At 36.4% G+C, this 20,683-nt stretch overlaps 1 protein-coding gene across 1 annotated transcript in view; it reads right to left on the bottom strand.

The window, feature by feature from the left end:
- Positions 1 to 20,683, bottom strand: part of COBLL1 (cordon-bleu WH2 repeat protein like 1) — a 165,996-nt gene that overhangs the window by 63,564 nt on the left and 81,749 nt on the right. Inside the window, exon 3 of the mRNA XM_052635422.1 lies at positions 3,931 to 4,119. Within this exon, the coding sequence (XP_052491382.1) occupies positions 3,931 to 4,119 (189 nt within the window). The remainder of the gene's footprint in view (positions 1 to 3,930; positions 4,120 to 20,683) is intronic.

The following is a 20,683-nucleotide window of genomic DNA, read 5'->3' as shown; positions in this document are numbered from 1 at the left end:
CATACCTCTGCATGTGCTGTATGAGAACAGAGGGGAACTTTCTAAACAACTTCCCCAAGAATACATTTTGAGAAGTACAATTTTTCTGAAAAGTTAAATGAAGCATAAGATTCTAAATATTTATTTCAGGCTCATATTGACATTATTCTTCAAAGGAAATATATATAAGTAACACCACTGAAATATACAATACAAAGAATATTTAGACAAATTAAGAAAAATGGCCTCAAAATATTAAAAATATTATATTAGCGAGCTCCTTCATAGTGACATAAGGAGCTTTGATTTATTAATTGCTAAGAAAACTTTATGCCCTTAATTAAACTACTTAATTTAATTAAAATACTCTTCCATAGTATACTCTTCCACTAAATCCCCATTTTGTTGAAAATTGTCTTATTTCATTTATAGCAACAAAGCCAGGAAGAAATTTAAGTTATCTATACCATGGCTCTGCATATTAGGTAGCTAACATTTTTTCAGAAATAGAATTTTTTTCTATAATTACATTTTTGTTTTTCTTGTTATTAACATTAAAAAAAAACAATGGGCCAGCAATTGCTGCAACCTTCAAAATATCCCAAATCACACTCAAGATAGCCTGAACTGCCCTCTAAAATATTTGGAATCACTCCTAGATATCCAGAATCATACTCCTGAAATATTCAGAACTGCACAATCACTTTTAATTATAAAGAATTAATATAAAAAATTAGTCATAGTGTTTTCAACTTGAGTCATTCCTGAGTGATAAAACTATTAAGAACAAATTCTAAAATCAAACTCCCTCATAAAAATACTAATATAAAACAAATTCTACTCTCAGAAAAGTTTTTCAGTCCCAAACAAAATTTAAAAAGCAATCAGAATTTGGGGCATTCTTGCCTTGCTGTCTATCTGAGAAAATATCTTTATTTAAGAGTTTCTGGGGAAGCTACTAAGGCCCATCCAACTGCCTCTTCAAGACACATCATTTAAGTTGCTACCTCTATCAGCACACAAGATTTAAGAAGACAACATCTGAATTTACTAAATGTCTACTACACTGCAAGAAACTAAAAATAATAAGAAGAAGAAAAAGAAAGAAAAAAGAAACTATGATAAAGACTAAGAAGGAAAGTCATGAGGCCTGCATGGATGTTTTGGTTTGTTTAAGAAGATAAGACACACATACAAATTACAGCCTGAGATAATGTATGATAACCATCAATGGTATCAAGTGTCAGGAGAGTTTGGAAGTTAGAGGTCAACAGTTCTTTCTTGAGAGATCAGGGAGCCTTTATATAAAAAGTGTCACTTGAGCTATATTAACTGGATAAATGTGGCTGGTATGGGACTCAAAACGGAAAAGCTTTCAAAAAAAATGTGAGTATCTGCAGAAGAAAAGAGTCATGTGGCTAAAGCTGAAGCTATTCAGAGGGGAGTAGTGAAGGAAAGCCTGCCTAACTTCAGAGAAGAAGTTAAGCAGGGCACCTCATGTCCAGGCTTGGTAGCTTGGACTTCCTCACTTTGGTGCTGAATTGCCATTCCCGCAGTCTTTTATCATAGGGAGTGCCACAAACAGAGGGGTGTTTTAGTCAGATTACCCTGAGGGTGGAGAATGAATGGAGAGAGCCCAGGGTTAAGGAAAACAGTCCTCAATAGAAAATGGAGGGGGCCACTATGTGCCAGGCATTGATAGAATTTCATTTAATCCTCAAAACAATTCAGTTATAAAACATTTTTATAGATAAGAAAACTGAAGCAATTCAACAATAGTTGGCAGCCCAGAAACAAAAAGCTGACTGGTGGAAAATTACTCCAGTTTAGGAACCTGGAAGGCAAACAGGCTAGAAGGTCGAAAGGGCACAGAAAACCTAGGGTCCTTGTAAGTACAAACGTAGTAGAAATGACTGATGAAGAATTCAAGTCAAATATGAAAAAAACACGCACCAATCGGAAGAGAAGTCATCAATTAGACTTAAGGAGGATGAAGAACAACTCCAATTTAAAAAGTGGATAAGCCAGATTCAAAAAAATTGTGTCAAAGCAGAAACCCTAAGATCTCACTTTTGAAATAGTTTCAAAGTAATAAGATACCACTGTCCAGTTGGACAGGGGAAGTAGACTATGGACACAGTTTTCCAGAGTCAAGGAAACAGAAGGAAGTTAGCTTGGTGTAGCAGGTGGGAAAATCTGAAGTAATTACAATGGGTTACAGGAGAGAGAGGAAACCTGTGATTCTAATACTGAAGTCACTGAGGTTAAAAAAAAAGAAATCTAAAGAACCCAGAGGGCTAATAGTAGGGAAGATGGCAATATAAACAGGTGACTGGTACATTCAAGAAGAAATTTTGAGTATTGATGAAACCACTGTTATCTGTCAGCATTAGTGAAGAATTAGGAAATATCACTGACTTAAAAAAACTAGCTTGAATCCAGGGAACATAAGAGAAATTGCCTTTACATTACCCGAGCCACATCCATTATCATCATTATTTTCAAACCAGGGTAATGGTGTGATCTCGAGGGTTAAAGATGATACAATGACCATTGTCTCTAACTCACAAGATGCCTCCTTCACCCAGAAGAGGTGGAAGCCCACCAAGGTCAGTCGCAGGGTTCACAACCTCTAAAACATGATTCAATGTGTCATCTCCAAAACTACTTTCAACACAAAACAAACGGCAAAGTACTTACTTGAATTTAATAAGAATTTAGTATGCAATACTATGGCTTCCCTGGTGGCGCAGACGGTAAAGCGTCTGCCTGCAATGCAGGAGACCTGGGTTCAGTTCCTGGGTTGGGAAGATCCCCTGGAGAAGGAAATGGCAATCCACTCCAGCACTCTTGCCTGGAAAATCCCATGGACAGAGGAGCCTGATAGGCTACAGTCCATGGGGTCGCAAAGAGTCGGACACGACTGAGTGACTTCACTTTCTTTCACTTTCATGTAATACTATGTATTGTTTGCTAATGCTGAACTTTTCTATCTTCATGTACTTTCAATAATTCATAAAGTTGTACATAATCTTAAGGATAAATCTCCAAAGTAAGATATCTTGAATGAATTTCTTCTAGATAAAACCACAATACAAAAATGCAATACCCAATTGATTGCTTACTTATTCTTTCATTCTACAAATATATATACATACACATGCAACTAAAGGTCAAAATAGCTTCAGTTTCTAAAACAGCAGCCCTGATAACAAACAGGTAGTTAAAGGTGAAAGGTGGAACAAGACCAAGTATACAACTCATGTAACTTTCCTCTTCAAAATGAAATGGAAAATTACACTTGGCTGAATTCCATTTTTCCAGTTTTTATTCAGGTATTAAAAATATCAGTCTGCTAAATCACATATTCCCTTCTTGCTGGGTTAAAGTTTAATTTTCTGTTTCTATTACGTTTATCTACATTTTAATAAATTCATTAAATCATTCAGTGATGTAAAAAATCCTGCTCGTTTTAAAGACAGATTTATCTGCTTGGATAAATAAGAGAGTACCTTTTGAGAGTAGCTAACACGGCTTCTGCAAGTCAGATTTGGAGAAGCAGCTTAGAAAAGAAAGAATAATTTGGAAGCAAAGGGAAGGAGCTTTCTTATGGATCTCTGGCTTGCTTTGTAAGTTTGACTTAGAAAATCAATAAAACTGGTGACTATTCTTCTGGAAAAGACTATTTTTTTAAAAAACTTAGTAAATGACTAACAAAATGTAAAATAGTTCCAAATTTCAAGAGTCACTTCACCAGGGTTGTGGAATCCATACATTTGATATTTAAAGCATTGTCAGGAAAATGTTAATACCTCTTATCATCTTTTTTTTTAAATAGATAACTAAACTGAGTGATGAATAACGTATCTGTCAAAGAAAAGAGAAATCCAAACAGAGGGTTTCAATTACAGAAGAAAGGGAAATCCTGATATTTCATTCACTCCACCGTACCTGCCATTAACAGTAGTAGACTTGATAATATCTCCAGGTAGAACCACCAAGAGTTCAATGTCTTTATCCATCATGTTCTCTTTCTGATCCATGATAAAAGCAGAAGATTCTACAGAATCATCAACTGAAGAGGCATCAAGGCATTTGGTCTCAGCTGGAGGAAGTGGTGCCTTGGCTTTTGGCTTTCTCCTAAAACAAAAACAAACCACAAAGAATAAAGTATACATGTTTTAAAAATAACTTGCTAATGCGATCTCATTTAATAAAAACACAAAATGTGTGTATGCTTTTTCATATCCAGGAAAAATGCGCTAAAATATTACAACTGTTAGCTTACTATGGATGGTAGAATTAAGTTTAAAAAAATTTTTTTTGCCTTTTTAAAAATCAGCATATTTGTTTGTTTTCAACAATATGCTTGCATTACTTGGCAATACAAACAGGATAACAAAGAGATTTGATATCGGCCTTCATTAAATTCAATTAGTGTGTGTTCACTACAGCAGGCAAAAGTACTGGATTTTGTTTGATGGAACAAATTATAAAATTCTTACTGTCCTAATATCTCATTTCCATACCTCCTACTAGCTCTCACTTTCATGTCTTTCATTCTACTTTTTTCTCATGTAGTGTATTCTTCATCTTTATCCAGATTAAACTCTACCTATGCTACTAAATCTAGCTGCAACCACCCTCCTCCCACCCCCTACATCAATATGAGGAGTCACATACCCTACATGGCACATACAACAAGTTATACAAATGTAACATTTTTTTTTTTTCCATTTTTCCCCCCTGGAAAATTTCATTTCTCTGCCTACAATTATTACTCCTTGTAAGAAAGAAGTATGCTGTATTTCCCACTGGACTTACTAATAAACAGTTAACTGCAATTGGTTATTTGTTAAATTATATGGAGTTTTCCAGGCAAGAATACTGGAGTGGGTTGCTTTTTCCTTCTCCAGGGGATCTTCCTGACCCAGGGATGGAACTAGGGTCTCTAGCATTGCAGGTGAAGTCTTTACCAATTGAGCCACCAGGGAAGCCCTAAAAATAAAAAATGTTACAAGTAATTATTCTAATAAATACGTTTCAGTGTCACTTACCAGGACAACCCCTTAACTGATTTATAACAGAAATAGTAGTAGACATTCTGCACAAGACCAATTCAATGATTTGAGGGGTTGAAAAAAATGAGACATGGAAATAAACAACACGTAACTGTAAGGAAGTACATACACATATTTTCTAAGTACTGCAAATTAGAGCTTTTGAAAATGTTACTTTTTACTTTTTTTATTGAAATATAGTCAACATATAACATTAAGTTGTGTCAGGTGTACTACATAGTGATTTGATATTTGCATATGTTATGAAATGATCCTAAGTTTAGTAACCATACTTTGGCCACCTCATGAGAAGAGTTGACTCATTGGAAAAGACTCTGATGCTGGGGGGGATTGGGGGCAGGAGGAGAAAGGGACGACAGAAGATGAGATGGCTAGATGGCATCACGGACTCGATGGACATGAGTCTGAGTGAACTCCAGGAGTTGGTGATGGACAGGGAGGCCTGGCGTGCTGCGATTCATGGGGTCGCAAAGAGTCGGACACGACTGAGCAACTGAACTGAACAGAACTGTCCCCATACAAAGTTATTACAATATTACTGATAATATTTTTTGTGCTATTAATATACCTTATATCCCTGTGGCTTATTTAAAATTGGAGATTTGTATCTCTTAGTTATGGACTTCCCTGGTGGCTCAGTGGTAAAGAATCCATCTGCCAAGCAGGAGATGTGGGATCAATCCCCGAGTCAGGGAATACTCCCTGGAGAAGGAAATGGCAACCCACTCCAGTATTCCTGAGTGGGGAATCCCACGAACATTGGAGCCTGGAGGGCTACAGTCCATGGGGTCTCAAAAGAGTCAGACATGACTTAGCGACTAAACAACAAATCTCTTAATTTCCTTCATCTATTCTTTCCCATCCCCAAACTGATTCTGAAAGAAAAAATACTCCTGCTTTCTATTCAGAAAAATATAAACTTTAATCTCTCCCTCTTTCCATTCCTAGGCAAAAATAAAAACCATAAAGATAAAAGGGCTTCTCTGTAAGTAAATCTGTAACATCCAGTCATTCAGTATTTTCAAAACTTAATGTCTCACAAACTGTGCACTCAGCATCATGTAAAAACAGAAACAAGTTCCCTACATTAATTTTCTAATATAATAGAACTTTAATTTTTAGGAGTATAAGTGCAAAGTTGTATTACATTTTAGAAAATATTTCTTTTACAATAGTGACAAAAATGAATTTTTAGAAGTATTTCAGTAAATATAACAAGTTTATAAAATTTCTATGAAGAACAACTTTATCCAATTTCCAAATGCTTTTTAATCTATTAAAATTGACTGCTCATCTATTCAACAAACATTTACCCTGTAACTGACAATCATGTAGCAGATTCAGCTAAACACTGGGGATGTAAAGACTGTGACAGCCAGAACCAGTTCTCCTATCCCAGAAAGGACTGATAGATACATGCAAAATTAGAATAAAGGTTGATGACTCTTCTAGTACAGGGATGCAGATGATACAGCTGAAGCTCATAGGAAGGGAAACCTGTGTAGCAACCCAGAAATGTTTGACAGATGGAAAACATGAGTTGAGTTTGGGGAATGAATAGACACTCACAGGAAAAGACAAGAAATAATTGATATTTTAGCAAGGAAAAGCAAATCGAACCATGAAAGAAAGTGGTACCTCTCAAACTTGAAGAGTTTGGTAAAACTCCACAGAGAAGCCAAAAGACAGGAGAAATCAGTGAATCAATGAAAAAGTTTTTATAAATAAGAGAATTCAGCAAGGTGGTTTGGCACAAAGTGAGCATGCCAACATCAATAGCCTATGTAAACATATGCAAAACCTAGTCAAAGTATAATGAAAGAGAAAACTTCTTTTACAGTGGGAACAAAAATAAATTTAAAAAATTATTATAGTCAATACAACAAGGATTTTGAAAAATCTATATGAAGAAAATCTTATATGCCAAATATTCAGCTTGGATTTTTCCCTTCAACTCCAGATTTGTAAATCTAATGCCTACTTGACATCTGGACTCAGATGACTGACTGGAATCTCCAACTTAATTTACCTTCCAATTCCTCTTCGCAGCTCCTCCAAACCAAACGGTTTACTCTCCAAGACTTCCATCTCAGTAAATCATAATTCTTTCAGTTGCCTGGGCCCCAAATCTCCTCTTTCATACACATACAATCCAATTCATTGACAAATTCTGCCAGCTCTATATTATAAATAGACCCAGAATCCATCAACAACCTTGACTACTAAATACCTCCGTTCAAGCTGCTCTTGGTCTTCCTGTTCCCAGCCTTGTCACTTTACACTCAACAGAGCAGCTGGAGTGATCCTCTTAAAATGTTAAGTCTGGTCACAGAACTTCCTTTCCCACCCTTCGATGGCTTCTGACCTCACCTAAAACAAGATGCAGAGCTTTATAATCTGCCCACCCTTACCCTAGCCTCTCCAAGCTCCTCTCCCACATTCTTCCTGGGCTCACTGCACTCCAGTCCTATGACTCTTGCCTTTTCCTTGAACACATTTAGGACAGTTCGTACGCAGGCCTCTCTAAGGGGTCTGTCCTGACCTTAAGATAACACGTCTATTTCTCTGCTTTGCTTTTGTCCGAGAGCTTATCAGCAGCTAACATTCTTGCTTATCATGTCTCCTTCCATTAGTAATTAACCCCATGAGTACAGGTTCTTGTCTCCACTGTCTAGTGTCACACATAACTGCTAATATGTGAAATCTCTAGAGCAATGTGTGCTCCATAGCAGGCACTCATTTTGCTAAATGAATGAGTTCTGTGGATACTTCCCATAAGATGAGGTACCTAAGCATGTAATTGAGAAGGAAAAAAGTCGTACCACTAAGGTACATCAGAATTAGCTGTGTTGGATTTTAGAAACTAATTATGTTTTATTTTTGAGAAGATGAATATTGAAAATTATGCAGTAGTCTTATTAGCAAGGGATAACTGAGAAGTTTAGGGCTTTAGAGGAGTTTCATGAGAAAGGTCAGATGACAAATCCAACTCTCTACAGGCACAGAGGTAGAGCATCAAGAACAAGGCACAATGAACCTGGCTTTCAAGAGAAGTGGTGCCATAGAAGGTCTACTAGGCACCGCCTTCTACCACAGTCTCCTCCCTATCTCCTGCTTTCATCTTTGAAGGTACCTTCCCGTCTCCAAGTCTCTCTCCTTCTGGGCTCTGCTTGAATGCCCTCCCTGTTTTCCCTGCATTGACTCATATTATCTATCAGTTGAGGTCCAGATTGAATCACCATTCCTTGTAACATTTTCCCTGTCTATTGCATACTGCACTGAATTCTAACAGTTTTAATGTTCTGTATATACGTGATGGTCTCATTTCCTAAGCTTTGAGTCTATGATGAAAATCCACCTTAAATTACTAAAAGTAAGCCAACTTAAAAGAAAAAGCAGAACAAAGCATTTGTTGAAATATTTTTTTACCTGGAACATTAAGAACACCTCAATGTTCCCTATGATTGTAATAAAGCATTTGTCACCTTTGGCCCTGAAAATTGGCAAGCATATTGAGAATCAAACCAAGATTCTTCCACAATGAATCAGAAATTCAACAGGGAAGATGCAATATGTAGGTAACTAGGCTTCCCTGGTGGCTCAGAGGGTAAAGTGTCTGCCTGCAATGCGGGAGACCTGGGTTTGATCCCTGGGTCGGGAAGACACCCTGGAGAAGGAAAAGGCAAACCACTCCGGTACTCTTGCCTGGAAAATCCCAAGGACAGAGAAGCCTGATAGGCTACAGTCCATGGGGTCACAAAGAGTCGGACACGACTGAGAGACTTCACTTTTCAAACAACAAATACCAAAAAAAAAAAAAAAACCACATATAACAGGTAACCTTGAAAATTCAGAGCAATGAGAGCAAGCTAAAATCCTCTATGAGGATGAGAAGGCAGGTATCAAGGTATACTTCAAAGAAAAAAGAAAAGTGACTCAGTTTGTGAAAGAAAAGTAGTATTTAGGAGGTAGAAGCTGTAGGTTCATCTATGCGTTAGTTCCCAACTGTGACCCATTTGCATTAAACTCAGGAATATGTCTATCTAAAGTTTGCTCACTATATCCTGTAGTCTAGTGAAAGGAATACCACATAGAGGCCTGGATTGGGCCTGAATCCTAAGTAGCTTTAAGACTTTGTTAACTTACTTGACCTTTTACTCACCAGCAAAAATTTTTTAAATGCCTTTCACTTACTCACATACTTTCCAATGTTTTAAATGTTTTAGTTGAGATGCTTTGAAGTGATAACAAAATTAGGTTAAATGTCACCCAAAGCCAAAGTATAGTAAAAATAATCAAAGCTTTTAGCATAATCTAAGCATAGGAAATTCTGGTAAAGAGAGTAACATATCAACATGCAATAACAACTGTCATTTATGGCTTATGAATGCTAGTTTTTATTAATATATTAAAATTATAGTACCATAACTGCCACTGAAGTCCCTACACCTCTTTTAAATAAGAATGATGTTTGAGCCAGTTTTCTCCTCTGGGGATTTCCACTTAAGCTACTCTTCACCAGTGGCCTAGTTTGACTCTGTTTCTGCTCCTCAGAGGCCACTATTTTCAACAGCAACAATAGCAAATTTTATACAATGGTGGTAGCTGCTGCCGGAGAAGGCAGTGGCACCCCACTCCAGTACTCTTGCCTGGAAAATCCCATGGATGGAGGAGCCTGGTGGGCTGCAATCCATGGAGTCGCTAAGAGTCGGGTACAACTGAGCGACTTTACTTTCACTTTTCACTTTGATGCATTGGAGAAGGAAATGGCAACCCACTCCAGTGTTCTCGCCTGGAGAATCCCAGAGATGGGGGAGCCTGGTGGGCTGCCGTCTGTGGGGCTGCACAGAGTCGGCTGCTGCTAAGTCACTTCAGTCATGTCCGATTCTGTGTGACCCCACAGACGGCAGCCCACCAGGCTCCTCTGTCCACGGGATTCTCCAGGCAAGAATACCGGAGTGGGTAGCCATTTCCTTCTCCAATACTGAAAAGATATTTAACATAGAAATATTTTCTATGTCAAGGCAAAAATCCATTAATTGAGCCGTAAAAATAACAAGCCACAGTAAAATTATTGCTTAAGCATTGTTTTACTCACTAAAATTGTCTCAATATTATATTCAATTTTCACAATGAAAATTAAGGTACAATCCCACAATATGAAGTAATATGTCTTTAAAATACCCAAATTTAACTTTAACTGGAATTTAAATGGTATCCTGTTACTACTACTGATCGATTTTTTTTTATCATTTGATCTAAAAAGTACTTCAAAATCATGTATCCATTGCAATCATCTCTCCATCCCTGTCAATATTTGTATCTTTAAGATAAATGAGAGGAATAAAAGAGGAGATCAGCAAAATAAGTATCTACTCAAACACCTCTACTTGGCTTGAAAGAAAGAAAGCTTTCGGTTGTATCGGGTTGACCAAAAATGTATTTGGGTTTTTCCATAAGATTATGGAAAAGACTGAACAAACTTTTTGGCCAACCCAATATGAGATCTATTTGCATTCTTAATAAGCTACTCAAGTCCAATGGAATCTCAATTGATTGCTATATTTATATTGTATCCTTATAGATTCAGAGAAATACACGAAAATACAGCTTTGATATTAAAAAAAGTAAGAATAAAATCATGTCTTAACAGTAGATTTTTAAAGTATCAAATTCTAATGACCAAAAAGAAATTTAATAGCCACCCTCTCTCAGTATTGGGCTTCCCTAATGGCTCAGTTGGTAAAGAATCTACCTGCAATGCAGGAGACCCTGGTTCGATTCCTGGGTTGGGAAGATCCACTGGAGAAGGGATAGGCTACCCACTCCAGTATTCTTGGTCTTCCCTTGTGGCTCAGCTGGTAAAGAATCTGCCTGCAATGTGGGAGACTTGGGGTCAATCCCTGGGTTGGAAAGATCCTCTGGAGAAGGGAGAGGCTACCTACTCCAGTGTTCTGGCCTGGAGAATTTCATGGACTGGAGTCCATGGGGTTGCAAAGAGTTGGACATGACTGAGCGACTTTCCCTCTCTCAATATAGAGGGCTGTACTAATCAAACATTAGAAGCATTGTAGTTAAGTGTTGACAAGGCATCCTTCATAGCATCTGGCAATATTTTGATGGTTCCTAACTTACGCATTTCAACGACAGAGACCAGTTCCTCAAAATAATTTCTTAGTGTGTCTCCCTGGGTTTAATAAAACAAGGGAAGATTATTTTAAACAAAAATCTGTTCCAATGGTGAACATAATACTGTGCTATGTGCTTGAGGGAATGCAATTAAGTGCCTTTTCTTGATGAGCCTTATAGCTATTCAAAGTGAATATATCAAAGTGGCTTTAAAAGATAAGCAGTGATGAAAGGCAACATGGGGAGACCCAAGGCATTTTATGACTCTTAACAGACATTTATCTGGTCAAGGTCACCAATCACTTTTGTGTGTTCAGATCTAATAGACAATTATAAAATTCATCTCTGTCACATTTGAGTAAGCTCCTAAATTCCAATAAGGGCCCATTTCACAGCTGCCCAACCCCCCTCTGCTTGGAATTCTCTTCCCTTTATCTCTTTGTGTGACAACACAATCTACTGGTTTCTTCTTTACTGCCACTCCTCAGCCTCAATGCCCTTAGGAGTCTCCTTGTCTGACTTGTAATTATTGGGCCACGCCAGGGTTTCTTGTCTGCCCCTTTGTCTTCTCTTTCTACAATCCTCACCCCCAAGTAATTTCATAAACTCCATGGCTTTACACATCATTTACAAGTTGATAACCCTTAAATTCACATCTCCAACCCTGATATGTTTACTGAGTTCTGACTTACATGCCCCCAAATTTCATGGTCTTCTCCACTGGAAAGTCCCAAAGGTATCTCAGAATCAAAACTCTTGATTCTCCTCTCTTTCCCCAATTCTCATCCAACCCTTCCCCAGGATGTCCCATCCATGTAAAAGGCTCCATGCTAACCACCTTGTTAACTCAAGCAAAAATTCTGGGCATATTTTGACTCTATTCTATTTTCAATCCATTATCAAGTCTTGTGGGCTAAAACATAACCTGAATCTGTATACTTTTCACCAGCTTCTCTGCTACACCCTGGCAATTAAGCTATCATCTCTTGCTTGGACTGCTCCAATAGCCTCCTCACTGATCTCTCCCCTTTTCCTCTTGTTCCTTAAAATCTTCTCCTCTTGTCCCTTAAAATCTATTATTCTCTGTAGTCAAGGGGGATCTGCTAAATATGTAAATCAAGTTACATCACATCTCTGACCCTTCACTGGTCTCCCAAAGCATTGAGAATAAAATCAAATCCTGTCCTGATTACTCCTGATGTAAATGAATGTCTAAGAAATCACTGAGCCACCCCATGTCAACATCTGAGCTCCCTTCTGATTGTGTGATAGTTGCTCTGTCATTTCCAACTCTTTGGGATCCCGTGGACAGTAGTCCGCCAGGCTTCTCTGTCCATGTAATTCTCCAAGCAAGAATATTGGAGTGGATTGCCATTCCCTTCTCCAGAGGAGCTTCCCAACCCAGGGATGGAACCTGGGTCTCCTGCATTGCAGGCAGATTCTTTATAGCCTGAGACACAGTGGAAAGTCCTGGGAAGCCACTCCTATTACTTGCTTACAGCTCACTGTGTAGCTCACCGTGGCCTTCTTTCCTTTCCTTCACATCTGAGGATTTGTATAGCTACTCCCTCTGCCCCAAATACTTTTAACTACAGCACTTCAAACTGCCTGTGCCTTCAGCTCTTTCAGATCAAATATTAGTATTTCCTTGTCATATAGGTATTCTCTGACCACTCAAAAAGGGTGCCAATTCCTATACCCACTCATCTCAGCCCAGTTTTCACCCAGTGGTGCTCAAATTTGACAACAGAATGAACTCACCTGAGGAGTTTTATAAAATGCCAATGCCCGGGTCCCATGCCCAGAAATTCCAATTTAACTGGCTACCAGGATTTTTTAAATCTCCCCAAAGGATTCTAAAGGGCAGCCAGTTGATAACTACAGGTCTAGCATAATGCCTGACAGATAGTAGGTATTCATTTAAAGTTAATGATTTACATTCCTAAGGACTTTGCAGAGTCTGAAACACCCCCTGAAGGTTGCTATTTAGGTCAATCAAGTTTGTGTAAATCAAGAAGGTCTTAGTCTCAGTGAAGATAACAAATTTTAAAAGTATGCCTGAAGTTTAGTAATAACTTTTCCAAATTAAAATCTTTGTTATATTTTTGCTTCTTTTTCTCTAAGAAGGAAATTCCTTATGAAAGGAAAGAAAACATAAATTTCCCTTGATATTTTTCACTAAGTTACAATTTATACACAGAAAAACATAAAATACAAACAGATACATTTTCATATATATGTGAATGTGGAATATGGAACCATACACAAAGATTAAAGTAGGCAAATGTATCTATAAATTAAAAATTAAATATTAAACTTCTCTTATCTGTCCCATAAATGTTGTTGCAACTTCAGCTTGTCTCAGGGTTTTCTAAATGTCTTATGTGGGATGTTTGTTTTCTGCACAGTTAAGAAAGTCAAACATCAACAAGAGGAGAAATGAGGAAAGCCTTCACTACCAAAGAACATATCAATGGAGAAGATACAAAATTCATCAAAACAAATGAGCAAAGTTGAAAAAACAGACTTGAAAGCAATGTAAACAGTGAGTCAAAAGACAGTCATCGGCATTAATTGGTCACCCACTGTGTCCTTCAGTGGTATAGAAAAAATCTGGGTAGATTAAAGAAATACCGAATAAGGTCCTCTGACACTAGTAGCTTAAAAATGAAGTGAGTCCAAGCAAGCAAGTTCAAAGATATCCTAAATGGGCCCTACAAAACTAACTTAACTGAAGCTTATCTAGTTCTAGGAACTGTGCAAATGTTTTACATAGATAATCCCTTAACAAGTGCTATTCCTTTTTGAAAAAAAATTAGTATCTTATTAAATTTTTAAACCACATTGAGATTAGTAGGTAATTTTTTTCAAAATAAATTTTAACTCCAAAACCATGTAACTCACTGGCTACCCCATTCACTCTATGCATTAGGCTTTTGCTCTGTAATAAATGTCAGTAGCAACTGGGCTTAGCATCATTTACTGAAAGCTTCCTTTGAACTTCATATTGTTGCCTTGCAGGCAATGTACATGGAAAAGTTGATGCAGTTTACGAAAATTAGTCTGAAAAGGTAAATAAGAAATGTGATTGACAATACAACTTAAAAATTCAAAAATGATGGGTAGAGAAGACTACACAAAACTTCTTGGGCTTCTTTTTTTTTACCACATAATAATTAAGTATAAAAAGCCTTATATATTAATATTTCCAAAATATTAAAAAGAGGTTACTTATTAAATTTAAGGCAGGAAAAATCATCCACAATTGTATTGTTTTATGTACTAGCTTATCTGAAATAACAAAACAGTAAAAGTAAAAAAAAAAAAAATTTTTTTACCCCTAAAAGGAAGTTAAAATGTTCTTAGTTTGCAACCTAGATGTCCTTCAGTAGGTCAGTGGATAAATAAACTATGTTACATACAGACAATAAAATATTACCCTATCATTTCCACTTTTTTCACTAAAAAAGAAATGAACTATTAAGTCACGAAAAAAACATGGAGGAGCCTTAAATTATATTACTAAATACAAGGAGCCAGTCTGAGAGGGCTGTATATTGTATACTTCCAACTATATTACATTCTAGAAAAGGCAAAAATATGAAAAAGTGAAAAACACCAGTAGTGGCCAGGTGTTTTGGTAAGAGATGAATAGGTGGAATGCAAAAGATTTTTAGAGTAGTGAAAATACCCTATATGATACTATAAAGATGAATACATGTCATTATGTTTTTCTCAAAAGCTATAGAATTGAACTTTTCTGATGGTACAGTGGATAAGAATCTACCTTCCAATGCAGAGGACATAGGTTCAATCCCTGGTCCAGGAAGATTCCTCATGCCATGGGGCAGTTAAGCCCATGCACCACAACTACTTAAGCCCATAATTCTAGAGGCTGTGAGCCATAACAAGAGAAGCCACCGCAATGAGAAGCCGGTGCAATGCAAGGAAGAGCGGCGCCTCCTCACTGCAACTAGAGAAAGCCCACGTGCAGCAAAGACCCAGTGCTACCAAAAATAATGTCTTTACAAAAATCTGTAGAATGCATATCAAAAGTGATTACTAATGTAAACTATAGACTTAGGGACTATAATGTATCAGTGTAGGTTCATCAGCTGTGACAAGGGTACCATTCTGGGGAGAATGCATGTGTAGGCGCAAGGTGATATGGAAAATCTGTATCTTCTGCTTAGCTCTGCTGTAAACCTAAAACTACCCTAAAAGTATTAAGTCTAAAAAAAAAAAGAGTTCTTAGTTGAAATGTTGTCTTAATTTTAATCAGCCTAGCAAGGAACTGAAAAACATTAAATGTGGATTAAATGTGGATATTATAATTATTCAAATATATGCACACGTGCATATTAAACAGTAGGAATGTATATGTCAGCCAAGCAAGCACACCGGTAAACTAACCAACCCTAAAATGAAAGCATAAGATGCTTTTGAATCATAACCTCAATAACCTACTCTCAAATATGTACTTTTTGGTAAATACTAAACAGCACTTAGTCCTTACTCTCTGTTAAAGTTTTAAATCTATGTTTGGGAATGGTGTCTGTTGTCATAAACCATGCTCAAAGGCATAACATTCACTGCCTACTGATAAAGAAAAATCCTAGGATTGAATTTTCCAAGTTAAGTTTCCTAGCTATAAGCTTTGTCAAACACTGGCTAGAAAAACTACTTAGAAACAGTGTCTCAGAGTTTACAAAAATTAACCTAAAATTGATCTAAATGTAAAATATAAAATTATAAAATGTTCAGGTCAAAACATAGGAGAAAATTCTTGGGACCAAGGCTTAGGCCAAAGGATCTCAGACATGACAACAAAGATGCAATCCAGAAGATTTTTTAAAATATCAGTAAACTGAACTTCATCAAAAACTAAAGCCTTTTGCTCTGTGAAAGACCGAGTTAACAGGATGAAAAGACAAGCCACAGACGAGGAAAAATTATTTCTAAGACACATGCCCATCAAAAAGTCATATTCAGAATATATAGATAGTTTTCAAAATGCAATAGTTAAAAAACAAAGAATCCAATCATTAAATAGGAAAAGATTTGAACACTTCACCAGAGAGGAGGTAAGAACAGCCAAGAGGCACATGAAAAGATGTCCGACACTATTATTCATTTAGGGACATGCAAATTAAAGCTATGATGAGATACCACTACCCACCTAAATCAAAACTACTGATAATATCAAATACAGACAAGAATGCAGAGAAACTAGATCTCTCATAGATGTCTTGAACAAAGTGAATGCAAAGTGGTATGGCCACTTTGGGAAAGAGTTGGACAGCATAATATGAAACTAAATGTATGCATACCACTGAGCCAGCAATCTCCTCCTGGGTATTGACATGAGAGAAATGAAAACTTACGTTTGCATAAAACCTGTACATGGATGTTTATTGCAGCTCTCTTCATAACAAACCCAAACAGGCAACAACCCAAATGTCCTCCAACGTGAGAATGAATAAACTGTGATGCATCCAAATGATGGACTACTACTTAGCAATAAAAAACAAGCCTTGATATACATCATCTTGGATGATCTCAAGGTCATTTTGCTGAGGGAGAAAAAAACCAGTCTCAAAAGGTTAAGTACTATATGTTCTATTTATATGAGTCTCAAAGTAACAAACTTATGGTCATAGAAGACAGATCGCTGGCTGCCAGGGTTGGAGGCAGGGTGTAACCATTAAGAGTAATATAAGGGAGTGCCTTTGTGGTGATGCAACACTTCTGTATTCTGCTTGTGGAGTGCCACACAAATTTACACATGTATGAAAATTTCATAGGATTATAAATCAAGACAAATTTTTTAAAGTAAAGAATGCATGTAAGAGGTGATAAAAATCTAAATAAGGTCTCTATCTGAGTTTTGTACCAAAGTCACTTCCCTGATTTTGATAACATACTATGGTTATGAAAGATATTATCAAGGGAAGCTTGGGGGAAGGCAAAGGGAAACCTCAGCATTATTTTTGCAATTTCCCCCAAATCAAACTATTTAAAAATAAAACTATACACAATTTCATTTACAATAAAATTATATCTAAGGTACAGATTCTCAAAATTCAATGAGCATTAGAATTATCTATGGAACTTGCTTTTAATACAGATCTGCTTGAGCGGGCCCACATTATACTTTTTAAAATAGAATCTGAATATGGGGTCCTAATACTATATACTAGTGGTCCAGCACATTACAGTTTGAGACCCACTGGACTAAAATAAAGGAAAAGTTATTAGAAAGAAAAATGATGATTTCCATCAATACATTTTGTTCTATTTAATGGCTAATTACTAAAGAAGTCTTACCTACACAGAACCTCATTCACAGATTATCTTACTGAGCCAAGAGACTCATTTATAGACTAAATGAAAGACATACAAATAAAATCAATACTTGATCTATTTTTCAAAATGCAAATATCAGTATTCATAACTCAAATCTGTTATATCAATATAGAAGGGAAAATGCTGGCATTAAAATAAATGTTATTAAATTAAAACAAAGGCATGTAGGGGAAACATTCTCAATAAGAAACACAGGTCACATTTTTAAATGTCTATTAAAGGTCCTTACCTGTCCTCCTATGTAAAACCATTATAGTTGGCAAGTTACACACACATATATAAGCATGAATGCATTTGATCTAAAAGCTTCTTTTTTTGAAAAATAAAATGTTAAAAAGATCAAACTAGACATTACTTCATATACAACAAATTAAGAATTAAAACCCAAGAAGTCTACCAAGACTTCCATCAATTATGCCCTCTCTAAGCAGCCCAGTTTTCAAACTCAGACCAATGGTTTTTGCATTTCTATTGGGAAGTCTTTGTGCCAAGGACCTACTGGTCCTTTCACTTTCCTCAGGGAGGATGACTGGCAGTTTCACACTGTTTTCCATCCATCTTATTACCAGGAAAAATGTAGCAATATAACAGAATAAATCAAGTCTTAGAACACCTAAAGCTGCTAATTTCTGGAAGACCGCTAATCTCTATCTCAAACAGTTGCTATAAACTCTAAAATGCTAGCTCCCTTGCTCTCAGCTCTGTGGAAAACTAATTCAAAAGAATTCAAAAGGATGAAACATTAGTCATTTTCTGATTATGCTCAAATAGTTCAGCTGTTTAATAATTATCAACATAATAATTATCAAAATCTAGAATGTGGATAGTCTACAACCCAGTTTCTCTAACAAATTGACAATGTAGGGGGAAAGATGAGAGGGTAAGAACTGATATAGTATGAGAGAGTTAAATGACATAAACACCAAAGTAATGTGTGAAACTGAATCCAATTTGGACAAAGCGAACATAGAGAAATTTAAATAAAAACTGGGTGTTAGATGATATGCAAAAGGAATTGTTAATTTTGTTGGGTACAATAATACCGCAGAAGGTATGTTTAAAGTCTTTATTGCTTCTTCTACTCAAATAGTCCTAGTAAGTGCTTCAAGTAAGCAAGGATCACCATTTCTCTTTCTAATATCTTTGCCTTAACTTTAACACATCTCAAGCCCTAAGCAATCACCAAGCAACTTTCTGTCTCAGGACACTTGCCTTTTTGGACATTTCATACAAATGAGATCATACAATATGCGTCCTTTTGTGTTTGGCTTCTTTCAATGACCACAACCTTTTGAGGTTCATCCATGTTGTAGTATGTTATCTACTTTTTTACTCTTTATTACCCAATTGGATTCCTCTATATGAATATATAACATTTTATTTATCTACCAACTGATGGATACTGAATTGTTTCTACTTTTTTCTATTTACTACTGTAAATAATGCTACTATGAACATTTACAGGCAAATCTGTACACATCCATTCTTGGTACAGTATGTCATTCATATGAAGACTTTGCAACAAAACTAATATAGCCTCTTCCTAGTACTCACTGTAACTACATGCATGCTGAGTCCATACTCAGTGAAATAATTCCTCCCAATTCCCACAGGCACAAGGAAATAGTTTAAAGCCAAGATTCCTCAACATTATTTGAAGGCACTTAAAATTAACACATAGTTACAAAAGACCAATAAATATTCAGGAATTATAGGCCACATGTAGACTATACAAAACACAGCTTCAGACGCAAACTGATTATCCAAGAAACATTTTGATTATAATTAAAACAGTTCAGACCATAGGGCTTCCCGGTGGCTCAGGGGTATACAAGCATCCGCCTGTAATGCAAGCAACAGGAGTTCAATCCCCAAGTCAGGAAGATCCCTGGAGAAGGAAATGGCAACCCACGCCAGTATTCTTGCCTGGGAAATCCCATGGACAGAGGAGCCTGGTGGGCTATATAGTCCATGGGGTTGCAAAAGAGTCGGACATGACTTAGCAACTAAACAACAACAAGGACCATAAGATTCTGCTTTTCCATTAACTATAATGAATAATATAATTAAACTTATTTGTTTTTAGATAAGATACAAAGTAATAATCATTGAATAGACTAACATATCTAACAGAGGAAGAGGTAGTTGGTATAATGAAAACTCAGTATAACTACATTTAACTTATCTACTGGCTTCACTACCTAAACACAGAAAACATAAGATTCCCCGTTAGGTATTGCTTATATAACAAAGCGTAGTTCAAAACTGTACTTTTATACTCATACATAAAACTACATAAATGTTTTTAGTATTTTTCTCATGTATTTAAAGTTTTCATTGGGAGGAAAAAATCTATTGTGTTTCTAAATATATAAATAGAATAGATATCAATGTTCTCTTACGGAAAACAGAAGTTTGAGAATAGGGATTTAGGAAAAGGATCAAAAAGCAATGCAAATATAACAAAAACCCTTTAAAATTTCTAATCAGTAGGTTATTTTAAAAAGCCATTTAAAGTGAGAAATCAAAAGTTCAAGGAAACCTTGAGCATTGTAACTTAAAATACACGATAAATTAATTCTTGATCTTTGTTGCAGAGAGAAATGTTTATATTTGCAACTGTACCCACTTACTGAATTTTCAGCTTGTCCTCCTTATATAAGCAACACATAAAGGCTTGCCTCTCACTTCCAATTTTTTTAACTTTGTCAAGGATTTCAAGACACCTGCAAGCAATTCGAACGCAAATTCCTTGATTTTAGCATTTTATTTCATTCCTTCAGTTGCCTTACTACATGTAATTCAACAGTACATTTTTTGGAGGGGTGGGGTAGCTGGCTCACCAAAGATTCTTTCTTCAGTATTTAACTTGGCTTTTATCAGACAACTCTTACTGAATTCAAATCATATGTCTGTCATATTTAGGTTAATTACATTATTATAATAAATAATTATAAAAACAGGCCTTAACAGGTTAGGAAGTAGTCAAAACAAATTTTTGATGAAATATAACAAGGGGCATGTGCAGGCAATCTAGAGCGTATTAATAGCTTAGTGACTTTGGGAGTTCATTGTGCCAAGGACAGCCATTCAGCACGTTTCACTAAGGGAATGGAAAGTTTATTTGA

This window comes from Budorcas taxicolor, chromosome 2 (assembly GCF_023091745.1).
Source record: "Budorcas taxicolor isolate Tak-1 chromosome 2, Takin1.1, whole genome shotgun sequence".
Classification (NCBI taxonomy): Eukaryota; Metazoa; Chordata; class Mammalia; order Artiodactyla; family Bovidae; genus Budorcas; species Budorcas taxicolor.
This window is presented reverse-complemented; position numbering and strand designations above follow the sequence as displayed.